The following is a 25366-nucleotide window of genomic DNA, read 5'->3' on the forward strand; positions in this document are numbered from 1 at the left end:
TCTCTCAACAGCGAAGAAGCCAAGAGTACAACCTGGCTGCATCCAATAAGTGGCGAGGCGGTAATAACCGGACACAGGAAAACTCTAGGTAAGGTGTCACCCAACGGCCGTCAAGTTTTCTGTGCCGTGTTCATTAACGCCGCTCGTGTTCGCCGTCATGTGCAGTTGTTTGTCCCCCCTAAAAAAAAACGATGTTTCCCACAGCGGGAGAGAGGCTGTGACACCCGTGCCTCGTTTCATAACGCATGAGTGGGCTTTCGTCGCTCGTGCTGTTAAAAGTGTAAAAAAAACCCTCGTGCCCACCTCTCTGCCCTGCTCGTGCCACTTCCTCGTGAGCCTCTGCCCCTCATTCATGTTGGTCAGTGAAGTTGACGAGTGGACGTTAGCTTGTTGTCAACTTGTTAAACGGCGACTTTCGCGAGAAATCACCAGCATGTAAATACGTTTTTGTTTTTAAAATAGTATTTGTGTTGTTGTTGTTTTTTTAAAGAAACTAACAGCTTCAGTTGACCGTCTAGCTCGTCTCATATCTGCCGTTGTTGTTAAATTGATCCCTAAACAGTTTGACAGGTACACAGCAACAGCTGCTGTTGGCTGAAGAGCTAGTAAAGGTTAGCCGTAAATCTACAAAATTAGCTTCCTCTACGAGACCACTTCAATAATCTCTTCATCAATCTTAAACGCAGTGTGGTACATGGTGAATTTAGCTCCTTGCAGTGTGTCATAGCCTACATGCGACTAACTATGTAGCAGCCTCCTCCTCCTCCTGTCTCCTCAAAGCATTTCCACTGATATTATTGAGTGGCTGCTACATCTCAGTGGGGTTCAAGTTGGATTTGTCAATTTAGTCTTAAAAATGTCAAAAATAGAAAAAAAAAACAGCTGAAACGATTAGTTTATTAATGCATTTGTTGATGACATTCATAGTCAGAAAAAGCTCAGTAATCAATTAAATGTCTTAATAATTTTGTTCATTTTCTGCTTGTGTTTGTCTTATGTTGGGGTGGCTGATGTGGCTTTTTCAGGGTCGACATCGATACTGATTATTAGAAGTCAAGGAGACTGAAAACCGATATTTGGCACCGATATTCGATATCGATAGGCTATTATTGTGACGCGTTAACAAGCAGATACTTTTATGGACGGGGTGTGTGAGAGGATGCTGCATCAGAGAAAAAGTAGCACATTTTTAAATCAGTTTATTTTATTGGCAATCTGACAGAAAAATCACAGATACCGATGATCGGAAAATGCTGAATATCGGCCCCGATAATCAGTGAGGAGCAGATAATCGGTCTTCCCCTAGTCTTATGTATTAGTAAATTGAATATCTTTTGGTTTCTAGAAGGAATGAACGTATAAGGAAAGATCTGAGGCACTCAAGAGGGTAATGATTAAAACGCCATTATTAGTACATGGCTAGTCTAATAAAAACATGCCAACGCGTTTCAGCCTAAAAGGCCTTCGCCAGGCAAGGGCAAAGTGTTTGTCAGTCAGATCTTTTGGTTTTGGACTGATGGTCTGGCAAAACAAACAATGTGAATAATAGAGCCCGACTGATACATTGAAGGCCTATGACAGATACTATATATTTATATATACATATATTTATGTATACGTTATATCACAGATGTATCCGATTGATCAAGAAAATAACTGATAGATTAATTGATAACAGAAATAATAGTTTGTTGCTGCTCTAAAAGTGATGTTCAAAAATTGCTTAATGTCTCAATTTATTGACTTACATAAAAAAAGCAGCAAATCCTCACATTTGAGATGCTACAAACTATTAATTTTTGGTATTCTTGCTTGAAAAGAACTGAAACGATAAATCCATGTTGAAAAAATAGCCGCTGAGTAATATTTTTTGGTCGAATGATAGTGTGATTGACTAATCGTTGCAGCTCTGCATCTCAGTGTTTGAAATGACAGCTGGTATTGCATAGCCCCAGTTAATTTAATACGCACAACATCTGTTTGTTCCACCCGTTTGTGTTCACATGTTTTTGTCCACCTCTTCCTCTTTCACAGACCTACCCACTGGATGGGAAGAAGGATATACTTTCGAGGGCGCACGGTGCTTTATCAAGTGAGTTTAACAGCCTCGGTCCTCAAGACACACACCCATCATAACCCTAGAAAAAGCTGCATACAATATCTAAACATGCCATATGCATTCAAAGCAGTTCCACTTTGCATGTCACCTTCATTATAGCATTTGTTTATGACCATCAGTTTCATCACCTCAAATGAATGAAACCACATTCAAAGGCTGCCTTAATCCCTGAAAACAACTGTGTAATACAAGTAAATATTGCATGCTCATAAATTTGGAACCTTTACTCCCTACTTGTGCACTGTCGAAGCCTATCGCAAAAGTTAATGGTTACACAGGAACATTGTGCAAATACTAGACAGATATGGGCAAAGTGTGGTTGCTGTCTTCTTGAGAGCTATTTTTATTTATTCAGACTTACCCCTGCTAAGAGCTGAGCCTACTTGGAGAGTTGAGCATAAAGTATAATGTTTTCTGTTCTTCTAACAGTTAATAAGAAAAAGCTGTTATCCTTCCTGTTTGGGTTTATATGGTCTACAGTTCAAAATGACGCTTGTCTTAAGTAGATGCTGGACAATATTCCTACAGTACATGCCAACAGAGGGTATTAAATGCTTATCTTTTAAAGTCTCCTTCCATTGATTTTCTTTAAACATCTTATCCCCAGTTAGCTCATTTGTTTGCTTTGTGTTTGCTGGAGAAAATCTGATATATCATCCATGTCCACAAAAACATGTTATTTTTTCTTAGTATGTGCCCCTCTCTGTTTGAAGACCAGGGTCTACATGAGCAACATTCATAGTTTGCTATGTTATAAAGCTGCTGAAATACAGTATATTTCACATGTTCTTCTCTTTCCTCCATGGTAGCCTGATGCATGCAGCTAACGAAAAGAGAGCATAACCACTGTCATTTAGTCAGCACTGATTCATCATCTGTCCTCAGAATGTTTTAAACCCAAGCATAGGGGTTGAAATATTTTGTTATTTTGAATGTCCTGCTAAAAACTGCTCTCACACAGCAGGTATTGGTATTCCACAGATGAATTTCCCTGCCAAAATACAAGAATGGCTCTGTGTGATTGAAGACACTGCAATACACTGGCTACGAATTTAGGATATTATGCCTTATTATCCTCACTGAATCCGCTCTCCGTCTTTGACTTCCTCATGAATTTGAGGCGCTTCATGTGGCAGGTTGCCAGGCAGTCTGACTGAAAGGCAGTAATTTTATATTCAAGTATTTTATCACAGCTTCTCAGTGCAAAACAGACTTGGAGACCACATTCATTAGTTGATCACTGTGATTCTGGCACAGTTCAATGACATGGTAATTCTTTCTGTAAAAAAAAGTTGCAAAACCAATCATGCGGTCTCCCACAAAGTGTGCAGACTGAATTTTGTAAAGTTGAGAAGCCATTTGTTTCATCTAGTAGCTACATTTTAGACACATTTTAAGTTATAAGACAAGTTCATACTTGTATTAAAGGAGTAATTTGAATTTAAATGGTATGTTCTTAGTAGCTGCAGATTAATTTGTAGCTTTGTTTTAGTCTTAACCCTGTAGCTGCTTCCTCTTCATATTACAAAGCTGAGGTCACTGCAGAAAAACAAGATAAACCTGCTGTACACAAGGTTTAACTGTAGTGTAGATGGTAGTGATTAAGGGAATATGTGTACACACAATTTGAATGCCTCCCTGCCCAATAGTAGCTGTCCATCCATCCATTGTATTAGAATTTGGTGGTAAAAGGTCAATATCACTGTGACCTGACAAAACACATTTTGTGGACATAACCCAATATAAGGGATCTACCAATATTTTTATACAGATACTGATTATTAGTAATAATGTAGACCGATAACCGATATTTGCAAACAAAGATACATTTGCAGTATAAATGAAAATGTTAGTGTCAAAATGTATAATAGCCACAGGTGCAATTTACTAGAGTATTGTACTTGCGTGCAATTTTGAGTATTTCCATTTTCTATTACTTAAACTTCCTACATTTATTTGATAACTTTAGTCACTAGTTATTTTGCAGATTCAGATTAGTCAGTGTTTATAGGCTATTACCTGACGTGTAACCAATCCAAAAGATTGTGTTGTGAGTGGTACATAGAGTTGCATAATTGGTCTATTCCTCCCCAATATGCTAATTCTGACAACATTTCACACAAATCATGAAATTCTGCAAAATGCACTTTTCTGGCCATTATTCACTGCTGTAACTCTGTAACAGAAGGAGAGATTATGACCATATTTCATATTTGGCGGCCCATCTTCATACTGTGGTGTTAGTATAGATCTTCTGCTGGGTTGAAGGTGTGTGTGTGTGTGTGTGTGTGTGTGTGTGTGTGTGTGTGAGTGAGTGAAGCGTCCATATTTTACAGTTTTTCATGTTCTATCATAATCAGCTTTATTGGCCAAGCATGTGAACACATGCAAGGAATTTGACTTTTTTTTGTGTCCTGCAATGAACTTACACACTAATAGACATACAGCTGTAGCTCACCACAGACTCACTGATTTTGCTGATATTGAGCTTCAGGTGATTGCCAATGCAACATGTGATGAAGCTCTCTATCAGTCCTCTGTACTCCTCTGTAAAAATAGTCTCCAAGTGAAGACAGCATGTTTCTCACTGGAAATTATTCACTAGAATCATGCATGTCAGTATGGTGATAACTTCTATTTCACTTAGACATATGCTTATTATATTACCTTTTAAATTCCTTCCCTACATATATAATATGCATCTGGACAGACATGAATGTAAAATGCAACTTGACTTGTGAGGCATAGGCATACATCCGCGAGGCTGTAATGCTAGTTTTACCATGAATGTTACATTCATTATCGAATCATCCATTTAATATGTGCTACCTCAGCTGAAAATTAATGTTATGTGGTATGATTACAGAAATTGAAAATCTCCCTCAGTTATCTTAATAGCAATAGTAAGCCCTATTGATTATCTGATGAGTGGAATAGACAATTTACAGCAACCATGTTTTAGCTGATGCACCACTGCTCCACAGAGGCCCCATGGTTGTATGTGTTTGTCTGCAATGGAGGTGTCACCTGTAATTACAAGTCACAATTAAAAGAAAACTGCAAACAAAAAAATGGCTTCAGCTGATTTAACTTAGCCACAGATAAAGAGCGCCAGCATATCCCCTTGTTTTAGCCTTGTTTTGACCAGCAAACTGACTAAAATGTCTAATGTCTGTGCAATGTAAAAAACATTCAAAGCAACGGGACCGATCATTCCCTAGCATTCATTTGTACAGGATATTGTGAATTAAGCATGTGTCCATACCAAAATCATACACTGCAGTTCAATAGATTACCTTCTTCTCTCTCCCATTAGTGTCTCTCAGTCCTCTCTTACCGCGTTCCCCTCTGTCACTCGTTAGTGCTGCATGTCACTTGCCTATAATGTCTGTCATTTATTTTTGAAGACTGCATGAAGAGAATAACTGGAAGCTCAAGTGTGTCTGCTTATTGGGTAGACACTACTGTGTAGAAAGCTGATGGCAAATTTTGTTGGTGAAATGGAGATAAATAGTCTACATGTGACCAAGGCTACCACAGCCTGGCTTGTTTGGACCGCTTAAGCAAGACACATTTTCCTAGAGTGTTTACTGGTTCCTCTTTATTTTTTCACACTTGTACTGTAGTTATGTGTATATTTGTGTCTTTATGCTGGCCGCATGTACTGATAAACAAGTCAATGATCTAGTTGTCAATCCTAATTGATGGCGATGTATCTCAGACGTACTTAAATTTGAGTAACTGGGCTATGTACAAACTTGCCTATTAATTTCACTGTGACTCATTGTTTGGACTGAGAGACATGTTGACAGGTTTATGTGATAACTGTCTTGGACAGTACTTGGGGCATTTTGAGGCTTTATGTGAGGCTGCCAATAAAAGCCTCTGAAAACTATCCAAGACCATTAGTCGGATGACAGCTGGATAAGTCTATTCCTTATGTTTGACAGTAGGTGTTCATTACTATGTCATCAATTTTGTTAAGTTTAGCTAGTTTATGGTTATATTTTTGCATTTTTAATGTACATTAGCATAGGGCAAATAGATTAACCAGCAAACCAGCTTCCTCCTCTTGTTCACAGACTCTGGATTATTGATTCATTTATGTGACTCGAGGCTTTTTTGAGCCTGTGAAAGGATCTGGCCCATTCACATGCTGGCTGTGTGGCTTGGCTGTTACCATCGGGTGACACAGTGTGAGCATCAAGGAGCAGATTGTGCAGACGTAGGCTGTCTTCTGACGGGATGTGTTCAGGGGGATGGAAGGTGCAGATTGTTGGTGTGATAGTGTAGACAAGAGGCATGGCCCATCCCACGATTTGATTATTTTATGGTACTGTGAGTTTTGAATGAGTGAAGGTCAGTGCAGATGTTAATTGAATCAGTCACGCTTGCCGCTCTCCTCAGACTGGGCAGTCTCTTCTGAGTTTCTCTGTTGTGAGCAGGTGGCCCGATGCCAACACGTCTTTCCAGTTTTGGGAACCATGTGTCAACTGGCCGGTGCTTGCTCCCCCACCGGCAAAGAATGAGATCATGAGGAGGTGTAAATCTGCAAACTATTTGCCTGTTAATTTCATTCACAGGCAGACATGTATTACTAACATCAGTTTGTTGTGACGGTTTTGTTTCCAAGTCAGACGGGACTGCAAGCTGTGAATAATGCTCCTTTTGTTAAGATGCTACAGTTAAAGACTACAATTTCAATGCTGTTCAATCTTTCTTTTCAAATGTGCTTGTTTGTTTTTCCACATAACCATTACACACACACACACACACACACACACACAAACATTCAGTATCATTATCGATACTGAGTGTGTGCCCATCTGCTGTGGCTCATTGAGGAGAGAGTAACGGGTCAATAGCACCCACCCATTAGTCCTAATATATTCAAGATTTTAAGCTAGTGGCTTTTGGCCCTGGCCTCCAATGCTTAACTTGGCAATAAATCAGAGAACACTGAATTCCATCCATCTATCCAATCTGCTGCTTTGGTCCTCCAAGAGTTGAAACAATATAATCCAAACGTCAGAGTAACTGACACCTTCTTCTTTAGTTTACCCATCTGCTGCTTTGTTCCCTGTCTTGAGATTGAACTACACTTCTGTGCAAAGATCTGCTCTCTGATGTGAAGATGTTTTGCACACATGCAAAAAACTGTATGTTGCATAGGCTCTGTGCAGGATACTACACGGAGAGTCGAGCCACTGGACATTTTATTGTCAGGATATTTTCTCTATATTCCTCTCTTGGGCCTTCTAATAAATTCTACAGCCACCCAGAGTGCAGTATCCGTTCAGTTTGTTTTTGTTTGTGACGTAAACTGCGTTTTGATGAGACTGTGCCATCTGGCAGATTTGTGTTTTCCATTTTATCTCTGTAGCACATAATCCCACATTTTAACTTAAGCCTCATTTTGAACAAGATGGGGGGGACATAATTTGGGCAATTGAACCAGCATTTTGTCAAAATGTTTGTCTGGCTCCTAATGAGGCTTCTTGACGGCTTTTCAGAAATATGTATCAGGATAAATGTGGTGAAGAAGTCAGTTTGGCTGGTACAAAAGGCGTAATATTTTAGTAAAAGAGCGATGACCCTAATTAGGAGTTTGTTGCCTCATGGATGCAGGAAGTGTTTACAGCAATTATGTTTATGAATAGACAGGTGCAGATCTCCTGCCAGCTCCCTCTCTTTGTTTGCTATTCTTGTCTCATTTAATCTGTCTGGAAAAGGAGGGGAAAAACCTATCTGCTGAAGCCAAGGCTAATTACGGTAGCTTACACAATGAGATATCTGACATCTTGTTTTGAGGCTAATGAGTGAGGCTCAAACAGCTGACCCCCACAGTGCTGTAGAGCAAGAGTCTTGCTTGATTGCTGCCCAGTTGTTAATGTTGCGTTTTGGTGACATTTTGTCTGCATCCTGTGAGGGCAATTTGCCGCTTCAGGATCCTCATCAGTGTAAAGTGCAACATAAAATATAAATATTGTACTAGCCTTCTCAGCAACAACCACTTTCATTAGACTGCTCACTTCTGCTGCTGCATAATTCATCACTCAGAACAGAGGAAAGCATGTCAATTGAAATTTGGCCAAGTATAACAAAAATCTCTCTGGTGGATCTCTGTTTAGCTGTTGGCTCATTTTGTGGTTTGAAAGCCCACTCACTGGCTGACAGCACATTTAAACACAGTATTGGGTTACAGTGAATGATATTCAATTGTGGTAATTATCTCTCAAAGATAAATAATCAAATTGTTCTTTTTGATTACTCTGTGGTTTCTTACTGATAACCTATTAGAGCCTCTGCTGGTCATAATGACCCTGCAATATCAGCGGAGACAAGTTGTAACACAACACTGACTTATTATCACTTTCAAGTTGATATGGTGAACTTGCTAATGGTAACCTCCGCCAAGGAGGATATTTTGTCACCCATGTGTGTTTGTTTGTTTCTCTGTTGGTTGATTAATTGGTTGGTACTGAACGGTCCAGAATAGACCCCATTAAAGTTTGGTGCAGATCTGGATAAAGGGATAGATCCTGTAACATCAAAATGATTTTAAAGCTGTTATTTTAAGGTCAAAAAGTTACATAATGCTTTATTGGTAGGTTTTACCAGGATTCAAATAGTTAAATTTTCACTTTTAATCCAATTTGTACCAGTATTTCTGCTCTCGTCTCGCCTCTTCCCTTTTTTGAGTTTCATCTCTGCAGTTGTAGCTCCTTGCGACACTGACACTTAAGGGCATCAGTAACATGAGGCATCTTATCAGAGATCTGAAGACTGGATTAGCATGTCACAGACTTCAAGCATAGGGGATATTCATGAGTGACATCTGCAAAAGTGAGTAAAAATCCCCAATAGAGGACAATCAGAGGAATGAGCTCACACTAATTCTTATTTCTATCCATGTGGGTTTGCAGTGGTTTTGTCTGTAGCTTCACCTGGAATGTAGAAAGATTTGAGAGTTGAGGTCTTAATCTTTTAGGGCAAACACAAGGGGAGTCCCTATGAGCCCTCCATAACTGTCAAACACACAGTTATGGCAGACTGTAAAGGCTCTCCTTTCCCTTCAGGGAATAATCCAAGCTTCTATCTGTGAGCAAAGCCTTATATCAGACCTGATTATATAACCCTGAAAATCCTGTCACAGTAGTGACAATGTAAGACAGGTGACCAAGTGTTTTGACTTGGCATGAAATTGAATACAAGAGAGGGCTGTATATTATACCATTTAATAAGTGATCACAATTTTGGCCTCCACATTAAGGCTTATTAAACTTTATCAGGGGAAATATTGACTTTATAGTTAGTGCCTGCTCCAGTGCTTCAAATCAAGCTTTGACCAATCAGTGTGTTTGTTTCAGTTACACTGTGATTAACTGTTCTCTGCTTCCCAAACTTTGCATTTGATTGCAGCTGCAGGCAAGAGCATTGCGACTGCACAGTTAATCCTCAGTGCAATGTACCTCCGTTTTCTGTGTAGGGATCAATTCTTTTTATGCTTTTAAGGATAGCTCTAATCAATAATTAAATGTTAAACCACTGTTGTAATTCAGTAAGCATGGTATATATTCTCTCTGGAACTCTGCCACGTCCACCAGTGGCTCGTTGTAAGTTATTGTTTTATGTAAAAACCCACAAAAACATGCATTTTTCAGTTCTTTGCAAGATACTAGATGCATCACCAAATGTCACACGTGATTGAAGTTGTGTAGGAAACCATAACCAGAATGTTTTCATTTTATGGAATGGCCATAACACATTCAGCATAAATATCACATAGCTTCAGAGAAATCCGGGGACAAGCAAAAACAGTCATTGCTGAAACTAACATTAAACTTAATCAAACCTAATAAACCACATCCTGTGCATGGTTGCTGCTCACAAATGTTCCTCATTTTGCATTTTCTTTCAATTAAATCAGTAGCAGCCGTCCACTCTCCCACATAGATGTCTCTTCCTTTGTGTGTGTTCTGGCTGGTAGCACCTTGAAGTACTTTAAGAGATTTATCGTAAAGTCAACACGTAGAGCCAGTTTCTTTCATTTGTTTTGCTGGAGCTACAGCCAATTCCAGCACACACTGGGAGAGAGGCACTGCGCACACTGGACAGCTGCTACACAAAGACGTACGACCTAATTCACACCTATGAGCAAATTAGTTTTCACCTAACCTGCGTGTCTTGCATGTTGGAGGGAACTTAAGCACTGACACACACAGACACAAAGACAACATGAGACTTCTAAACGGACCATAAACAAACTGTAAAAGATGAATGACAGTTTAAATGTATATTTTTGTCTTTGGAAAATTGCCTTTGTAGAAGAAAAACTTGCACTCTGAAGTGTGATCTCATTGAGCTCTTTAGGATATTCCACTCGGTCTTGTGTCATGCTAGTCTTTGCTTCTACCTATGAAATTGAAATTGATCTGAAATCTCAACTGCTAGGTGTCTCCCTATCATAAAAAAAAAAAGATATTAGCAGAGTACTGTGTGTGTGGGGAGGGCCGGGTGGAGTGGAAGGGGATATAGCTGCTGCTCACCTGGTAAGAGCTGGCCAGCTCTGTAGGAGGAAGTTGGGTGCAAAGCCTGACCTTCTGGAGGAGTAAACACCCTGAATTACATTGACTTGTGCTCTGATTCGGAGCTGTTTACTGGCGAGAGCTTTTCTTTATCTTCACTCCCATTTATCAACCTGACTGCAGCAGTGGGTGGGTGTGTACTGTAAGGTTGACTGCTGACTGGACTTCCCTCCTCACTCTATCCTGGAAGTTTTAATGATTAGTGTGGCTAGTGGGGATGTAGTGTGTCTACCAAATGAAAAGCACTGTTATATTGAGTAAACCCAGATTTCTCTGGGTTTGAACATTGTTGGAAACATTTGGAATAATTTAAGTACACAACTCAACAAAATATATAACACAAATCTCGTTGTTTTTAGACATGTTAATGCAGAATTCTTACATTTTAAATCTTTAACATAAAAAGAGTGATAGATAATGGGTCTTCAATTTTAAATAAAATATCATCTTAACCATAATCATAAAGGCCATCTGCAGTGTCTAGCGGTATGTTTGTAAAGAAGTAAGATGTTCGTTCCAGTACACATGTTAATAAATGGCACATCAGGGACAATGTCTTATTCAAACTGTAAAGCTCTGAGAGACTGTTTACTCACCCCCTTGGCAGGAGGAGGCTCTGATGGCTGTGGCTGCTGACTCACTAACTCTGTCAGTGCTCGGCACTCATGCATTTCACTTGTGTGTGTAATGTGATTTAAGAGGGAAACCAGTGGACCTGGATCTGCTGTACATCATCCCCGTCTCGAGCCCCATAACTCTCTGTTCTGAGGCTGGGTGCTGACTGGGAGACAGACAGGCTTTGAGCAGTTCAGACTGCTCTCACGCGTTTCAGTCTCTGTGGGGTCCCTGCCATCTGGCCAGCACTGGAAGAAAAGTGTGTATGTGTTTTGGTGTTTGGATGCTCTGTGTGTGAACATATGTGTAAGAGATCCTCTGATGTCAGTGGCCGCCCCAGGTGCTGATTAAGGCAGTTTCCCAGCGAAAATCCACATCAGACCAAGTAATGCTCTGCTGTTGTGCATAATATTCTTGGCTACCTATCCTAGAGTTTTAAGTTGCATTTGCTGTTTACAAATTGTGTGCAGTCATTTTATCTTTTCAGAAAGATTCTTTTCTCAAGATTGAAAACTAAAGGCGTTCCTGCTTTTAATAGGATCAAAAGACTCCTTGTCTACAGTGCTTCTCGTTGCCATCAGTACGAAGGTGACGGCTCTCTGAGTGTAATCTGATGTCAGACTTTCTGACTGTCAGAGTACATACAAGCCTAAATGATTATCATCATCTTACAAAATGCACTTTTTCTTAAATGTCAAACTCTGCAATGATTAACATCCATCACTAAAGAATATGAATGTATAATCTTCAGCTATATATGTTGATTGAATGAATGCAGGCCTACCTCCTGGATTTAGTAGTGGAGCACACAGCCTACAGTAATTCTTTGGCCCTAAAGCCTCTTAGTTGTGTGGTGTCTTTGATTTAATGCTGATAGAGCTGTTGAACTCGAGTAATCCCTGCAGTAATCTGCAATGAGCCACCCTTTGCTGATGTTGTGCCAGGTTCAGTCCTGGGACAGCTGCTCGGGGTCAGCTATTATTCCTTACATTATCAGGTCTACATAGGAGAACTTATTATGACAACGTTGTCACAATTATTTCGAATTTGACTTCCCTCAATTTATATTTCTTAGGGAACTCCTTTGCCTTTCCATCAATTCCAGTCTGCTTACCTTTGTTTATTCTTCCCATTGTTGGAAAGGAGAGACTAATATATATAAACTGTTTATCATTATTTTGAAATCTCCTCTAGAGGACTGGGTGGCAAAATCAAATATCACAATATTTTTGACCAAATAATATGGATTTTTCTGCGATATTGTTGAGATAACTATTGATACTTGATATAAAACAGTGAGATATTTAATAAATAATCAGTAATGTGGATATATTGACTGAGGGTTGGTAAAGATGAGTATTAGAACAAGTAAAACTAGGTAAATATAGAAAATGTAATCACCTGACTTTATGGCAGCCTTTAAAACCAGAAAAAAAAAACGTATGCCATATCACGCTATAACAATTTTCAAAATCCAACGTGGTATATATATTCTCATGTCACAATAATGATATAATATTGTTTTATTGACAAGCCCTAGGAGAGAGGAATATCAAGTCAGAGAGGCACAAATGAGAACGTTTTTGCCAGATATGATCTTAAGCCATGTGTGAGACGGACTCCAGACTCCAGTATCTTCGTGGTTCTCTGCTCTGATCTGATGTCACATGTTCTCCATCCAGCCCGACTGACTTCTTCTAAAGGGCCTGTTTAGTTGAGGAACATGATATTGCTTGAAGCAGGTGGAAACCAACTTCTATTTGCTGATGAAATCCCTTAACTTTGATTTAATGATACCTGTTCTGTGATGTAGGTGATGTTTATCTCTTAAGCTCGTAAAATGATACACATGCCATATCATGCCATGGCAAAGCATTTACCTACTGGCCTTATCTTTTTCCTTCTCCCTCTGTCTCTCTTGTCTTTCTACCTCAGTCCAGTGGACAGTGCACGGCCCAGTTGTTTTCCAGATGGTCGATGGTGATTAGGCGGCTTTTGGAAGCTGTCACTCTGCCCAAATGTTCTACAGCTGTGAGCTCTTGGAGCACCGTGTTAAAATGTCCACAGAGGGCTTTGGAACAGCAGACTGTTTCCTGAAACAAATTGTTACAAATTCAGCCCCTGAATTTGTCTTTATCCACGTCCAAACAGGCAGTCAGCGCTCTCCTTTTTTTCATCAACTGCTAAGCATAAAGAGAATCCGAGCCTCTGTTTTCACAGTGATCGCACCTTCATGAAAAGGCTTCACTAAAATATTGCAGCGTATCTCCTTTTCACACTCCCCCAGAGGATTGAATAAAAGGGTGTAGTGCTATATTGATGTACAGGTTGACGCCAAGTTTTCAATTTAGCAGCAGCAGTGGAAGGATTAATATCATACCCTCCTGGTCCTGTGGCTTTGGCTTATTCCCTCCCTTCTCTCTCCTGGCAGCGCTGTCAGCTGCTCCGTTCCCCCTGTAGACCTCGCATGTCTCACAATTGTCCATGTCGTTTAGGCTAGACATATTGTATGCTACCAGCAGGATATGTTTATTTCTGTAAATCTTCTTTAAGTTTATAATCCTCACACAATTGTTGTCTGTGTATCTTGACCTCCTTTGGAGTCGTGTGGCCTTCGGATGTTTTCTTGCTCATGAGAACCATCGTGAATGTCAAGAATTGGGAATAAATGGCTACATGTCCCTTATGAACATTCGATAGCCCTTACCTTATCTCTAATTGTCCATCGACATCTAGTAGAAATTAGATGCACCGGTAGTGGGCTTATTTATTTCATCTCCAGTGCTGGCACTTGTAGAAACCATTCATCTAAAAAGTCCTTATGTAATATCATAACTGTGTGAAGGACTTCCATAGTTATTCCCAGCAAACATCAACCCAAAGTGAAACTGCTTTTTACGACCACTTATCGGGCCTCTTGTATGTCTGTGTGCACGCAGTTTAGTGCATGGCCCATCATGACTGGAGTGCACTGTAAATTCAGCTGCTAGATGGGACACTTGACAGATATAAATAGTACTCAGGTCAGCACAAATGCTTCAAATAGCACCAAGTTCTCTGAGGTGTACTAGCACCATCAGACCCATCATATTAGAGAGAGGATAGATATTTCAAACTTAATTGCAACACAAAATACACTTACTGACATTATACTGTATCTGTAGTCATGTAGCAATGCTCAGTTACTTGCTGTGGATTTGGTTCTCTGTCTGGGCACAGGGAGGGATGAATGGTGGCAGTGACTGGATAATACACTGCATTTATTGCTCAACTGTTAGGTAGTGACTCTTCTGCTGTCAGACTCCTCTCCCACGCTCTGTCCTAGGATCAGGCCGTCACTGCCTAAACAAATATTTGAACTCTGTGCCAGGTCTCTCACTGAGTAATGTATACCTGCTGTGATTGATATTGTACAATTGTGTCTCTCACGAGCTTAATGTCATCACTAGAGTTACCACAAGAAGAATGTGCCGTAGTGTGATTAGAGTCACAGAAAACATGCTAAATTGTCGTCCCTCTTTACAAATGAATACAAACTATTTGTGCAGTAAAAACTAAACCCTGGAAAGAACAAACAGCTAAATGTGCATCCCTTGATCTAAATTGGTGCCTTGAGGGCATCCTGCTTCCCGGAGTCCATCTGTTTGAGGTCAGGTGATTCACAGATAGCTGAAGAGAATGGCTACTGTAGCCTTATCCCAAACTCTCACTTCGGATGTTTGTCAGGATCCGAGGTAGCCTGTTCACAGCATTTTAGGAGGTTGTTTGTCCATCTCGCCCTCATTGTCAGAATTGCTTAGGCTGAGGTGGATTTGTAAACAACTAAAACAATCCTATGTATTCTTGTCTAGTCAAGTCACATCAAAGTTTACTATTGCCCAAAATCCAAAAGCATGACTTAAAGAATGTACATGTAACAAAAACAGCAGTAAGCAACATTAGCAAAACACACAAAAATGCAAATAAGTTAAATAAATTACATAAGAAACATAAACAAGGAATATTTTTTAAATGGTACATCATTTCTTTGAACTCGTTCTATGACAAGATATTGTATTCCGTATTTGTCTCATACAATACGACGGTAATGAGCAGCATTAATAAAATGTACAGGAGTGAGACAACACATACATGAAAACACACCTATATGCAGTATATACACACACAAAAAACCTTACAGTAATTTTATGTAATGATCTTTATATTAACGTCCTAGCTACCTTTCTACCTTTCATAAGCATTTTTTTTTGCGGTGAATATTTGAAACCTTGCATTGTTTATATTAGTTTTGTTGGGTTACTGCACTCTGCAGTCTGCAGAAATGTATGTGGTGCACATGATGGCAGACCTCAGCATTCAAACAATGCAGCGACCTACTCATCTAAACATCTCTCCACCTTGCCACTTGGGTGGTTAAAAACCTTATAGATTACCTTTAAGGAGAAGGTGAAATAGAATCAATCTGTCCCTCCTCTCATGCTGCGTATCAGCTCCGTGCAGCCTGCTTTCAGTTTCAGTAAGAGGATGTTTGAGAGTTAGAGAGATGAGGCACACAGTGGAGTAAGCTGACAGGGGCTTCATAACTGTAGTAATGGTTGCACCACATAGTGATCCATCAGTCTAATCAGCTGTCAGCCCTCTGCAATGTGTTCCTGCAGCAGTAGGGATGAATGTCTCTGGAAGTCAAGCGCCTGGTTTAAATATCAGCACTACTTGCTCAAGGATAAATGCAGCCTTCCCACCTCTGTGCTGCTATTCACAAACTGATGTGTGCAGGCATTCCTCCTCCTCTCTGGATGAGAGGCATCATACTGTTTTTCCCCTGAAAGTCCTCTGCTGGTGGTTCAGATCAAATGCACCCTCAACTCTGACTGTGATGTTATGATTGCGATGTCTCTGCCTCTGTGTCTTCCTCTTGTGTCAGGTAGCTGGATTTAGCCAGACCATTTTCAAGACGTCTTCCCTGTGTGACAGCTTTATTACTACCTGCCATTGCGCTGATGATTGCCCTTATTGAGTGTGTGGGTGGTATGGTGTGTGTGTATGCAGGGGTGGGAAAAAGAAACTGGTATAAATGTCACAGTGGTAGAGAGGCGAGCCATGATATGGATCTGATTTGTACTTTTTGCACCAACAAAAGATGGCGCAGCTCACTGCGTGGTAATAGTGCAGTTGTCAAGATGTAATGCTATTTTTATAGGATATTAAAAACAAGTGCGTATGCTGCATTTGAATCATTCTCTTGAAATGAAAGGGAACATTTTGTAATTAGAGCGGCAACAATACATCTGGTAATTGATTGACTGAGACTTAATCAGCAAGTTTTTGACAACCAATTCATCTTTTCTGTCTTGTTCCTGCAAAAATGCCAAAAACTTAATTGTCCCTCATACTGAAATGTGACAATTATCTGCTTGCCATACTTAAATTAAGATGTTTTTGTAAATTGAATGTTTTTGGCTTTGAATTGACAAGAAAAGAAAATTGTTGAAGCCACCTTGGCCTCTGGAAAATTGTGATTTTTCACTGTTTTATATTGTTTCAGAAACTCATCATTTATCATCATCTGCAGATAGATAAATTGTGAAAATAATTGTTAGTTGCCTATTTGTTTGATAGAAATTCACAGTCTGTGTCTTATTAAGTAATAAGTAATCCTTCTTTCTCCATGTTTATTTCGCCATAGATTCATCTAACTGCCTGTGGGTCTTTTTAATGACTTTAATCACACTGTAACTACTCACAATAAATTACAAGACTTCATCTTTAATTTAATTTGACTCAGTTTTGCATAAAAGTGATGTCAGTCACTTTGAAAGGAAACTTCTACTCCTTTGCTGAAACTGCTGTGTAGGAAGCCTCATAAATAACTCTCAAGTCTGTTTGAGTATTTTTAGTCCTCGTTAGACGTGCACGATTTCTAGGAGTGATTTTGAAATGCTTGATAAACGCAGGCCCTTGTCCTTGATGCTACCAACTTGCATCTGCTTGTCGAAAGAATCTGAAGCCTCCCCCAAATCAATAGGAAGTCTCTGTGTAGGGATTTGGATCAAGCCATAAGTGGACTGTAAGATCTTTGGAGCTGTAAGATTTGCCTCTCTGCCTGTTTGTTTTCATTGTTTATTTATGGAGGAGGGAGGCTCATTAGTCATTCAGTGTGACAGTGTAAATGTGTACACAAGAAGTTTGCTCTTTGCCAAGAACTAAAGCTCAGTTGAAGCTGGACCACTGCCAGCCTTAAAATTGGCTTTACCCTACCTACATTCAAAAAGGCAGCATTCTCAAAAACATGTTTCTTCAGTTTTATTAAAACCCAGCCAGGACAGAGCCTGACAGAGATTGTTGTAGTTTTTGGCAGACTGGTCTTACATCTTTAAATCCCCAGCAATGTCTTTAAATAATGTAGAATTCGGGTCAGATCTTACTTACTATCTTTACTTCATTGGCAAAAGGGCTTGAGTATTAAAGGTGCGGCTATTAAACTTGGTTCTGCCCCACAAAAATCCTTAAGGAGGAGAACACAAAGCTGTAAAGACTCAAATTAATCCCACACACACAAGCCATATAGTTGTGAAATTCAACAAAACGACAGTGTTAGGTGACTGGCAGTTGGAGCACTTCTGAGGCTAGGCTGGGCATGAAACTCACCCTGTTGAATCATCAGTACAACAGATGAGCAACTGTGTTAGAAAATATCTGTTTCTTAGATCGAAAGCCAAGGCCTGTGTACATAAAAACCTTAAGATAGTAGTCAACTGTGAGTCCAAAGCAGCATTTTAATGAGATACATCTAAGCTGAAATTCTGTTTGTGTCGCTAGAAGCTATTTAAATTAGTTCACTTTCTGAATTTGGGTCAGTTTTGGATGAATACAGCAACTACTGAAATCGATTCATCAAAGTTAAGCCATACCTATCGTGGCTCTGATAGGCTCATTTGTTCCTTCAAAAAAGTATCACCAGACTCCATGTCTGGAGCCATGTCCGGAGCCAGGCTAGGCAAGATGTGTGAGACAGACACACTGACGTCAGTGTACTGTGGTGTTCATGTTTCTTGTCCTCGTGATGACTAGCTGAAACCTGTTTGGTCAAACCTGGATGGAAGCACTTTGGTGCTGTCCACACCGTTTCAGATTTCAGGTAGTGCCCGACTCAGAGGCAACACAATGACAGCATTGTAACTCGGGCACTGTCTCATACTGTTCCTCTTGAAGTCTGAAGTCTTTAGTTAAAGCCCAGCAGCCATATTGAGCCAGGAGGTTGTTGGTTATGTACGAGCAATGCTAACAGAGTTATCCTAGTAATGATGAACAAATACCACAATCTAAAGATTTAGTTGATAAAAACTGGTATACTAGTATATGAAATGGAAAAAAAATTGTTAATGTTTAGTGACCTGCTATTGATATGCTGTTTTCTCTCAAGAATTCAGTCCATGCAGCTTAAATTTGGCACAGAAAGGAGCAGAAAGTTTAGTACAAAAAAGGAATAATGAAGCAGAAAGAACAAATGAATAATTCCCCCATCTAACTAAAAACTACACCAAAAAAATGTGGAGGATTCTTGTTCTACCTATCAAAGTATCTTCATGTTTTTATGATAAACAACCCAAATATCAACTCATGTTGAGAGCTTTCCTCAGATGAGAGAGGTATGTGTGACCAGCTTGTCTTTCTCATACTCCCACACCTTATTGCAACACTAGGGCTGAAACTAACATTCGTTAGTCATTACATTATGGATTCTTCTGCTGTTTATTTTCATGATTATGTATTTATATTTTAGTCACTTAAATGTTTCTCACAGAATGACCGTGTGCCTATGGTGGGTGGTGTTGGTGGTGGTTTGGTGGTTTTGTCGGACCCAAGCCACAAACCCAAAATGTCAATTTGACTAAGACTGAGCCTTAAAATCCACCTTAACGCACACACACTGGCTTGCCTCGCCTTCCTGCTTCTCTCTCCCAGTATGCGTCAGCTCTGTTGACTTTCTTCGTCAGCAGAATGTTTTATAAAATCACCCAAAAAACACACCTTGTGTTTTGGATTCTTTCCACCGCTGATTCCGTTATCACAACAGCAGGTGAGCCAGCAGGTGCACCTACAAGCTTTTACAAAACAACAGTGTGACACTTCTGTGACTCCATTATCAAAATAGTTGGTCATTATTTTATTTTGATTTTCTTTTTGATCAACTAATCGATTAACCGACTAATCCCTGCAGCTGTATTTTAAAAACTGACAAACTTAACCTCATCTCTATGCAGTATGGTTTGCTCATTAGGATGTAGTGACAAGTCTCAATCTTTTTCTTGCTAATTGTGAATTAATTAATACCATCAATGTGAAATGTCATGGCTGTATAATTTGAACCGCAATCGCAGACTTATTACTTTCCTCCTGATAAAAGATTATCAGAGGAGAGGTGTGCCTCGGCCTCATTCCCCTCCTTGATGAATGCACTGACTCTGTATGACCTGACGTGACTTCAATAATCACCAGCACTCAGAGAGATTACTGTGTCTCCTGAGAGAGGAGCTTTATTTTGTTGCGTAAAACAGGACTATTGTAGCTCGGTCAATGCCTGGGAAGAAGCGTGTGGAGCGACAGTAGAACAGACCTGAGACAGTATAATAAATCAACAACAGACTTTCTTTAACACATTGGTCAATGTTATTGCTGCACAGTGTTCTTGAAGAGAAGACTTACAGAATAAATCAGTGACATGCTACAAGCAGTATTAATTATTTCCCTCTTATCTCAAACTCGGGGCAGTCCTGTTGCTTCCTTTGTGTTTATGCGGTGTTCATGTAATCGGAAACTGTCACACCCATATCAAAGTTGCAATATGGGATATGACATCATGCAGTGTTGCTCAATCTGATTGCGCCAATTCAAACATCATCGTAATAATGCAATTACTATCATAGCGCTTTGTTGACAGACCTATTGTTCATGTTACTGTGCTCCTGTGTGTCTATGGCTCATACCTCCTAGTTTGTGATAAGGTGTCGTGTCGATTTGGAGCAATACAGTGAAGTATTTTAAAGGAAAATACATTTTTCTGTACCACTGCAGGGATTTTCTTCACTTCTTCTTGTGTGATCTAACAAGGTATGACAATTATTTTTACTGTTACTGAGTTGAGGAGGCTTTCTGTTTGGTTTCGTGAACACAAGTGTGAAACAAGCTGGTACTTGTAAAATGTTTTTCTTACGTCTGAGAGCTTTTCCACAAACTGAACTGAATTCCTCTGCCCTTTAAGTGGATCTCACTTACCACCTCGGGGAAATCAATCACGGTCTGTTGGGAACAAGTTCATGTTCTGTCTGGAGAATTTGTCCCCCTTCCATCTCACTCTCCTCAGTCCTAATGCTGTTTACTGTTAGCTTCCTTTAGCCTATATAAAGCTCCACTGAAGATGATTCTGATTATTCATCAGTCATGGAAGTCTGCTAATCCTGTTTACATAGGATTCGTCAAAGTTTCCCAAGATAATTGGGAGGAAATGCTGTTTGTGCGTGTTTGTGTGAGGGTTTCCCTTTGTCTGTTTCAATCAGCTATGTTGTAATGAATGGAAAAGAGGCCTTAAGTCAGACTTGAGGGGGATTTTATTAAACTTTTGCTGACATTATACTCATGAAAGACTGTTTTTTGTTAGTGCTTCGTTTTCCCTCTGTTTTTCCTTCAAGACATGTTTGACTTTGAGAAGAAGATGGCTATTATCTCCTGTCTCTCAGGTATGACCCATTCTTCGTGTATAAATAGCAGTGGCACAGGAAGAACAGTGTATGCCTTGATGCTGCTTATTTGACGTTTAATGTGTGCCCAGACTACAAAATGTCTCAGTTTTACACACAACCCATTCCTTTGTGTTTAGAAATGTCCAAATGGACAGTTCAGCAAACTTCTAACTTTAATTAAAACCTAGCTAACCTTTGCTAAGCTACTGCTAGTTACAATCACTGATCAGTCGAAATTAGGATTGAAGTAACAGTTCACTCCTAAATCAAAAACACAGATTGTTTGGGTGTGAGTCACCGAGTGTTGGCGATGTCGGCTGTTAGTGTTGTCACGATACTGGAATTTCTATCTTTGATACAATACCTTGAAAAATATCGATATTCAAAACCATGTTTGATACCACGGGTAAACATGGGGCATACACGTTTTGATTTTTATTAAAAGATAAATATAATAATGCTTTTGTTATCTTTGTCAAGCAGCAACAGCATTTAAGGAAATATACGTCTGTCCATAGTCAGAAGAGTGAAAAGAGGCGGCCGTATGTGGACACTGCAGCGGCGTGTGCGTCACTGAGAAGAGAGAGTGAGAAAGCACAGCTGGTGTCAGTGTGTTATACCGTGGAAAATCAGTCTTGAAACAGATGCAAATATCCAGTATTAATATTTTTCGATATTTCAATAATAAGAACACTATCAGTCGTAGAGATGTCTTCCTTGCCTTTTTTGGTGCTTAAAGTGCAACAAAATACATTTAAAAAAAACTCATCAGCAATGTCTCTTTGCAGAAATCATGACCCACTTAAAACTAAAATAGTTCCCACGTGAAACTGCTCACAACTTGGTCTGCAGATTATCTTGAGTAACCAGGTCACGATTTCTGGAAAGAGATATTTCTGTCGAGCTATTTCCCAGTATTTTTTGGCACTTTGAGCACCACATGTCGGTCTCGTTCCATTATATTTGAGAGAAGGCAGACATCTCCAAAACTCTGCAACTCTCTACAAAACAATCTAGATGGATAAATAGCACTACAGGTAACAGGGAAAATATGTATTTTATATACAGGGAAACACTGGGGGCTGCAAGCCTTTTCATGTTTACACACTTCCTCTCTCTTTTTTTTGTGGTGTGTACGATATATAAAGGGACAACTGAGACCTGGAGAGCAAGAGTGTCTTCCTATTGTTTTCATTTGATTGTTACCTCCCACTGAAGTAACCTTGTTTTCCTGCTGAGTGGGATGTTGTCACAATAAGATCCAGCATCTTTAAATCTAAGACCATTTTCTCCCTCTGAAAAGGGTGCTGTGTGCTTTTATTTTACAAAGGGAGCAGATGTCTCAGTTGGAGGTGTTTATGAGCTCGTGATAGAAGGAGGGTTTGCGACATTGACTACAGATTTTGAGGATGCAGTGATGTGACTGATTGAAGAGAGAGAGGGAGAGAGAGAGCACATCTTGATTTACCTCATCCCGTGGTCAGAAATCAGATCAGGGCTGGAAGCAGACAAAAATAGTAGCTTGCATTACTTTTCGTAACAGGTTGAGGAATTCAGTGACCCCGCTGGAACTTGGAGTTGAGCAGCTGATTCACTCTGAAATTAGTATTTTTAGGTGATTCAGGCATGTGGAAAGGATGCTTGCTCCAAGTCTCCTTTTGGTGGTAACCAGGGAACAGATGACTGAAAAGAGACCTTGATGCAGTGGAGAGGCCACATGTTCAAATTAGCCTGGGGGCACATGGGGATCCCTGAAGCAGCTGGAGGGACCTGCTCATGAAATGATGTAATGACACTCTACCTGCACCTGGAGTGGAGCGAAAATGACAGAATGAATGGATGTTATTTGGAGGTCCTCATGAAAGCCATCTTTGACAGTGCCTGTGCTGCGTATGTTGTGTGTGTGTCTGATTGTCTCTGTGACACATGCCGTTGTTTTAGTTTCCTCCAGCACAGCCATTAGCAGAATAGGTTGCACATCCATGTGTGCAGCAGAGAGATGAAAGGCACTTTGATCTGCATTATTTTTAGGCTTCCTTGTTCGATTGAAGCTATATTTTTTTTAAAGAATTAAATGTAGGCTATTCTTTGATCAAAGTTTAGTTTCTGACAGTGTCTGATTGAGTTTTAAACATTTGTCTGTTCTTTGATCTAAATAATCTCTACCTCTGTGGGAGTTGAAAATGCATGAAATTATAATCATGTAAAAAATAAAACTGAAGTCAGAATTAAAATGTTGCCTGTAGTTTATGCTCCTGTCTGATGCAAACAATAGAGTCCCAAATACCAGTCTTGCTTTTATGATTTGGTTTGCATTTCCAAGATATAATAATTCATAAAGATAATCATTAGTTGTGTCAAGTGATGCTTTACTGCAATTTGTGCATTTGACAAATATATCCATGAAACGTGAAGATTTTAGCGTTTAACATCTGGATTATTGCGAGGACGCTTGTGCTGGATATTTACATGTGAGAGAAAAGGTAGTAGACAGAAAAAATTACTCATTTCTGCCTCGGATTTGTGTCTTTTCTGTTTGTACAGCGGCTTCTCTCCTCTACATAGACCCGTCTTAACAGTCAAGCAGCTGTGCTCACAAATCTCCGTCTTTGTGCTGTCTTTGATGAATATGCATAGATTTACTGAGATCATCCGATGCCTGCTGTCATGTGGGGTTAATTGTTTACGCCTGCATGCATTCCCTTGCTCATATCCAGACAGTCTTTGCATCCTTTTCCAGCTGTAGGAGTAGCTGACTGTGCTGCTGAAAGTGAGATACAAGCATTGAGATTAAGACCAGATGTCAGCCTGCATGCAATTAGTTCTTTGGCTAAAAAGTGTAATTACTGATTTTTCCCAGCAGAGGGCCTCAATGTAACACAACATGGTTCATGAACCCAGTTTTCTTTCATACTTCATTACCTCTGCCAAGGAGGATATGTTTTCACCCATTGTCATCAGGCTTACACAAAAACTACATAATTGATTTCCACAAAACTTGGATGGAGGAAGGGTATTTTTTTTGTGTGCAACATTTTAGTTGATTTCCCAGGGAATAACGCAGGGATCTTGACGAAATCAGGCCTATTTAGGTGGCTGGTATTTTTGAGTGAGTACAGTTTGATGTGGATATAGGGGACTGTTTGGCGCTCTACTGAGTGCCATTCTAGTTTCAAATGTGATATTTAATCTAACAGATTGTAATAGTATAATTCAAGTCTTAGAAGCTGGTACCAGGTAACTGCGAACAGCTTTCATATTAGTGGATTGTATGCCTATTCTTGGCATTTTTACTCCCTTGGTGAACTGAAATCGTTTCTTGCTTTTTTTTTTAGGTAAATTCCAGCATTTCTGTTACTTATTCGCCATAGGAGGTTATGTTTTCACCTGTGTCCGTTTGTTTGTTGGTGGTTGTTTTTTTCAGCAGGATTACATAAAAACTATAGAAAGATTTTCCACAAAACTTGATTGGAAGATGGGTCTTGGGCCAAAATAGACCACATAAACTTTCGGTGTGGATATGGTTAAAGGGAAGCATCCAGGAATTGTGTTTTACTTTCTTAAACATTGTGAGATAGGGATTTTTTTTACATCTTTTGTTAGGAATAATGCATGGACCTTGATGAATGATATCAAGCATATTTACGTGGCCGGTATCTATGAGTGAATACAGTTTGAAATGGATGTAGGGGATTGCTTGGCACTCACAGACTGTGTTTATATTATTCAAGTCCTACAATCTCGTACCAGTAAAGTGTAAACAACTTTATACCAGTGGATTTTATTTCTATTTTTTGCTGTTTCACTCACTTGGGAAACTGAAACAATTTCTCCCCTTTTTTGGGTAAATTCCAGCAGTTCTTTTACTTACTCTTATGAAATTTTTGTTATTTTATTGTTATATTTGCCAAATGTTTGCCATATTTTGTGCTGCTCTTTAGATATTTTGTGTAGGTAATGATTGTAGCCATTGGGGGGCAGTGTTGGAGTTTGCCCATAACATCTAGCATTTTTCCAGACATTGTAATTATACTTACAAACTTAACTCCATCCAAAAATAAACTTCTAGGCTGCAGAGTGCGTGAGAGGGAGGGTTTACAGTACTTGTTTGACCATGTTGTGCAGTCTTATTGACAATACATTTTCTGTTATCCTCTTTCTCTTCGCTCCTCGCCCCCACTTTGTGTGCGTGTTGCATCATCAATCCAGGTAAGTGGTACTTAAGTGCATGTTTCACTTAGAAAATAAAAAAAACTGGCCTCTGCCAAGAGTAGGAGGATGGCGGTGTGTATTTCACCTTGAGG

General features: G+C 39.7%; 1 protein-coding gene across 16 annotated transcripts in view; it reads left to right on the forward strand.

Annotated features, from left to right (window-relative positions):
* Positions 1-25366, forward strand: part of LOC311263933 (pleckstrin homology domain-containing family A member 5-like) — a 90940-nt gene that overhangs the window by 311 nt on the left and 65263 nt on the right. For all 16 annotated transcript variants that reach the window (XM_084364317.1, XM_084364329.1, XM_084364326.1 and 13 more), the window contains exons 2-3: positions 12-88; positions 2035-2092. In XM_084364317.1, coding sequence (XP_084220443.1) covers positions 12-88; positions 2035-2092 — 135 coding nt within the window. The remainder of the gene's footprint in view (positions 1-11; positions 89-2034; positions 2093-25366) is intronic.

Source organism: Pagrus pagrus, assembly GCF_965226575.1.
Source record: "Pagrus pagrus genome assembly, chromosome: 10".
Taxonomy (NCBI): domain Eukaryota; kingdom Metazoa; phylum Chordata; class Actinopteri; order Spariformes; family Sparidae; genus Pagrus; species Pagrus pagrus.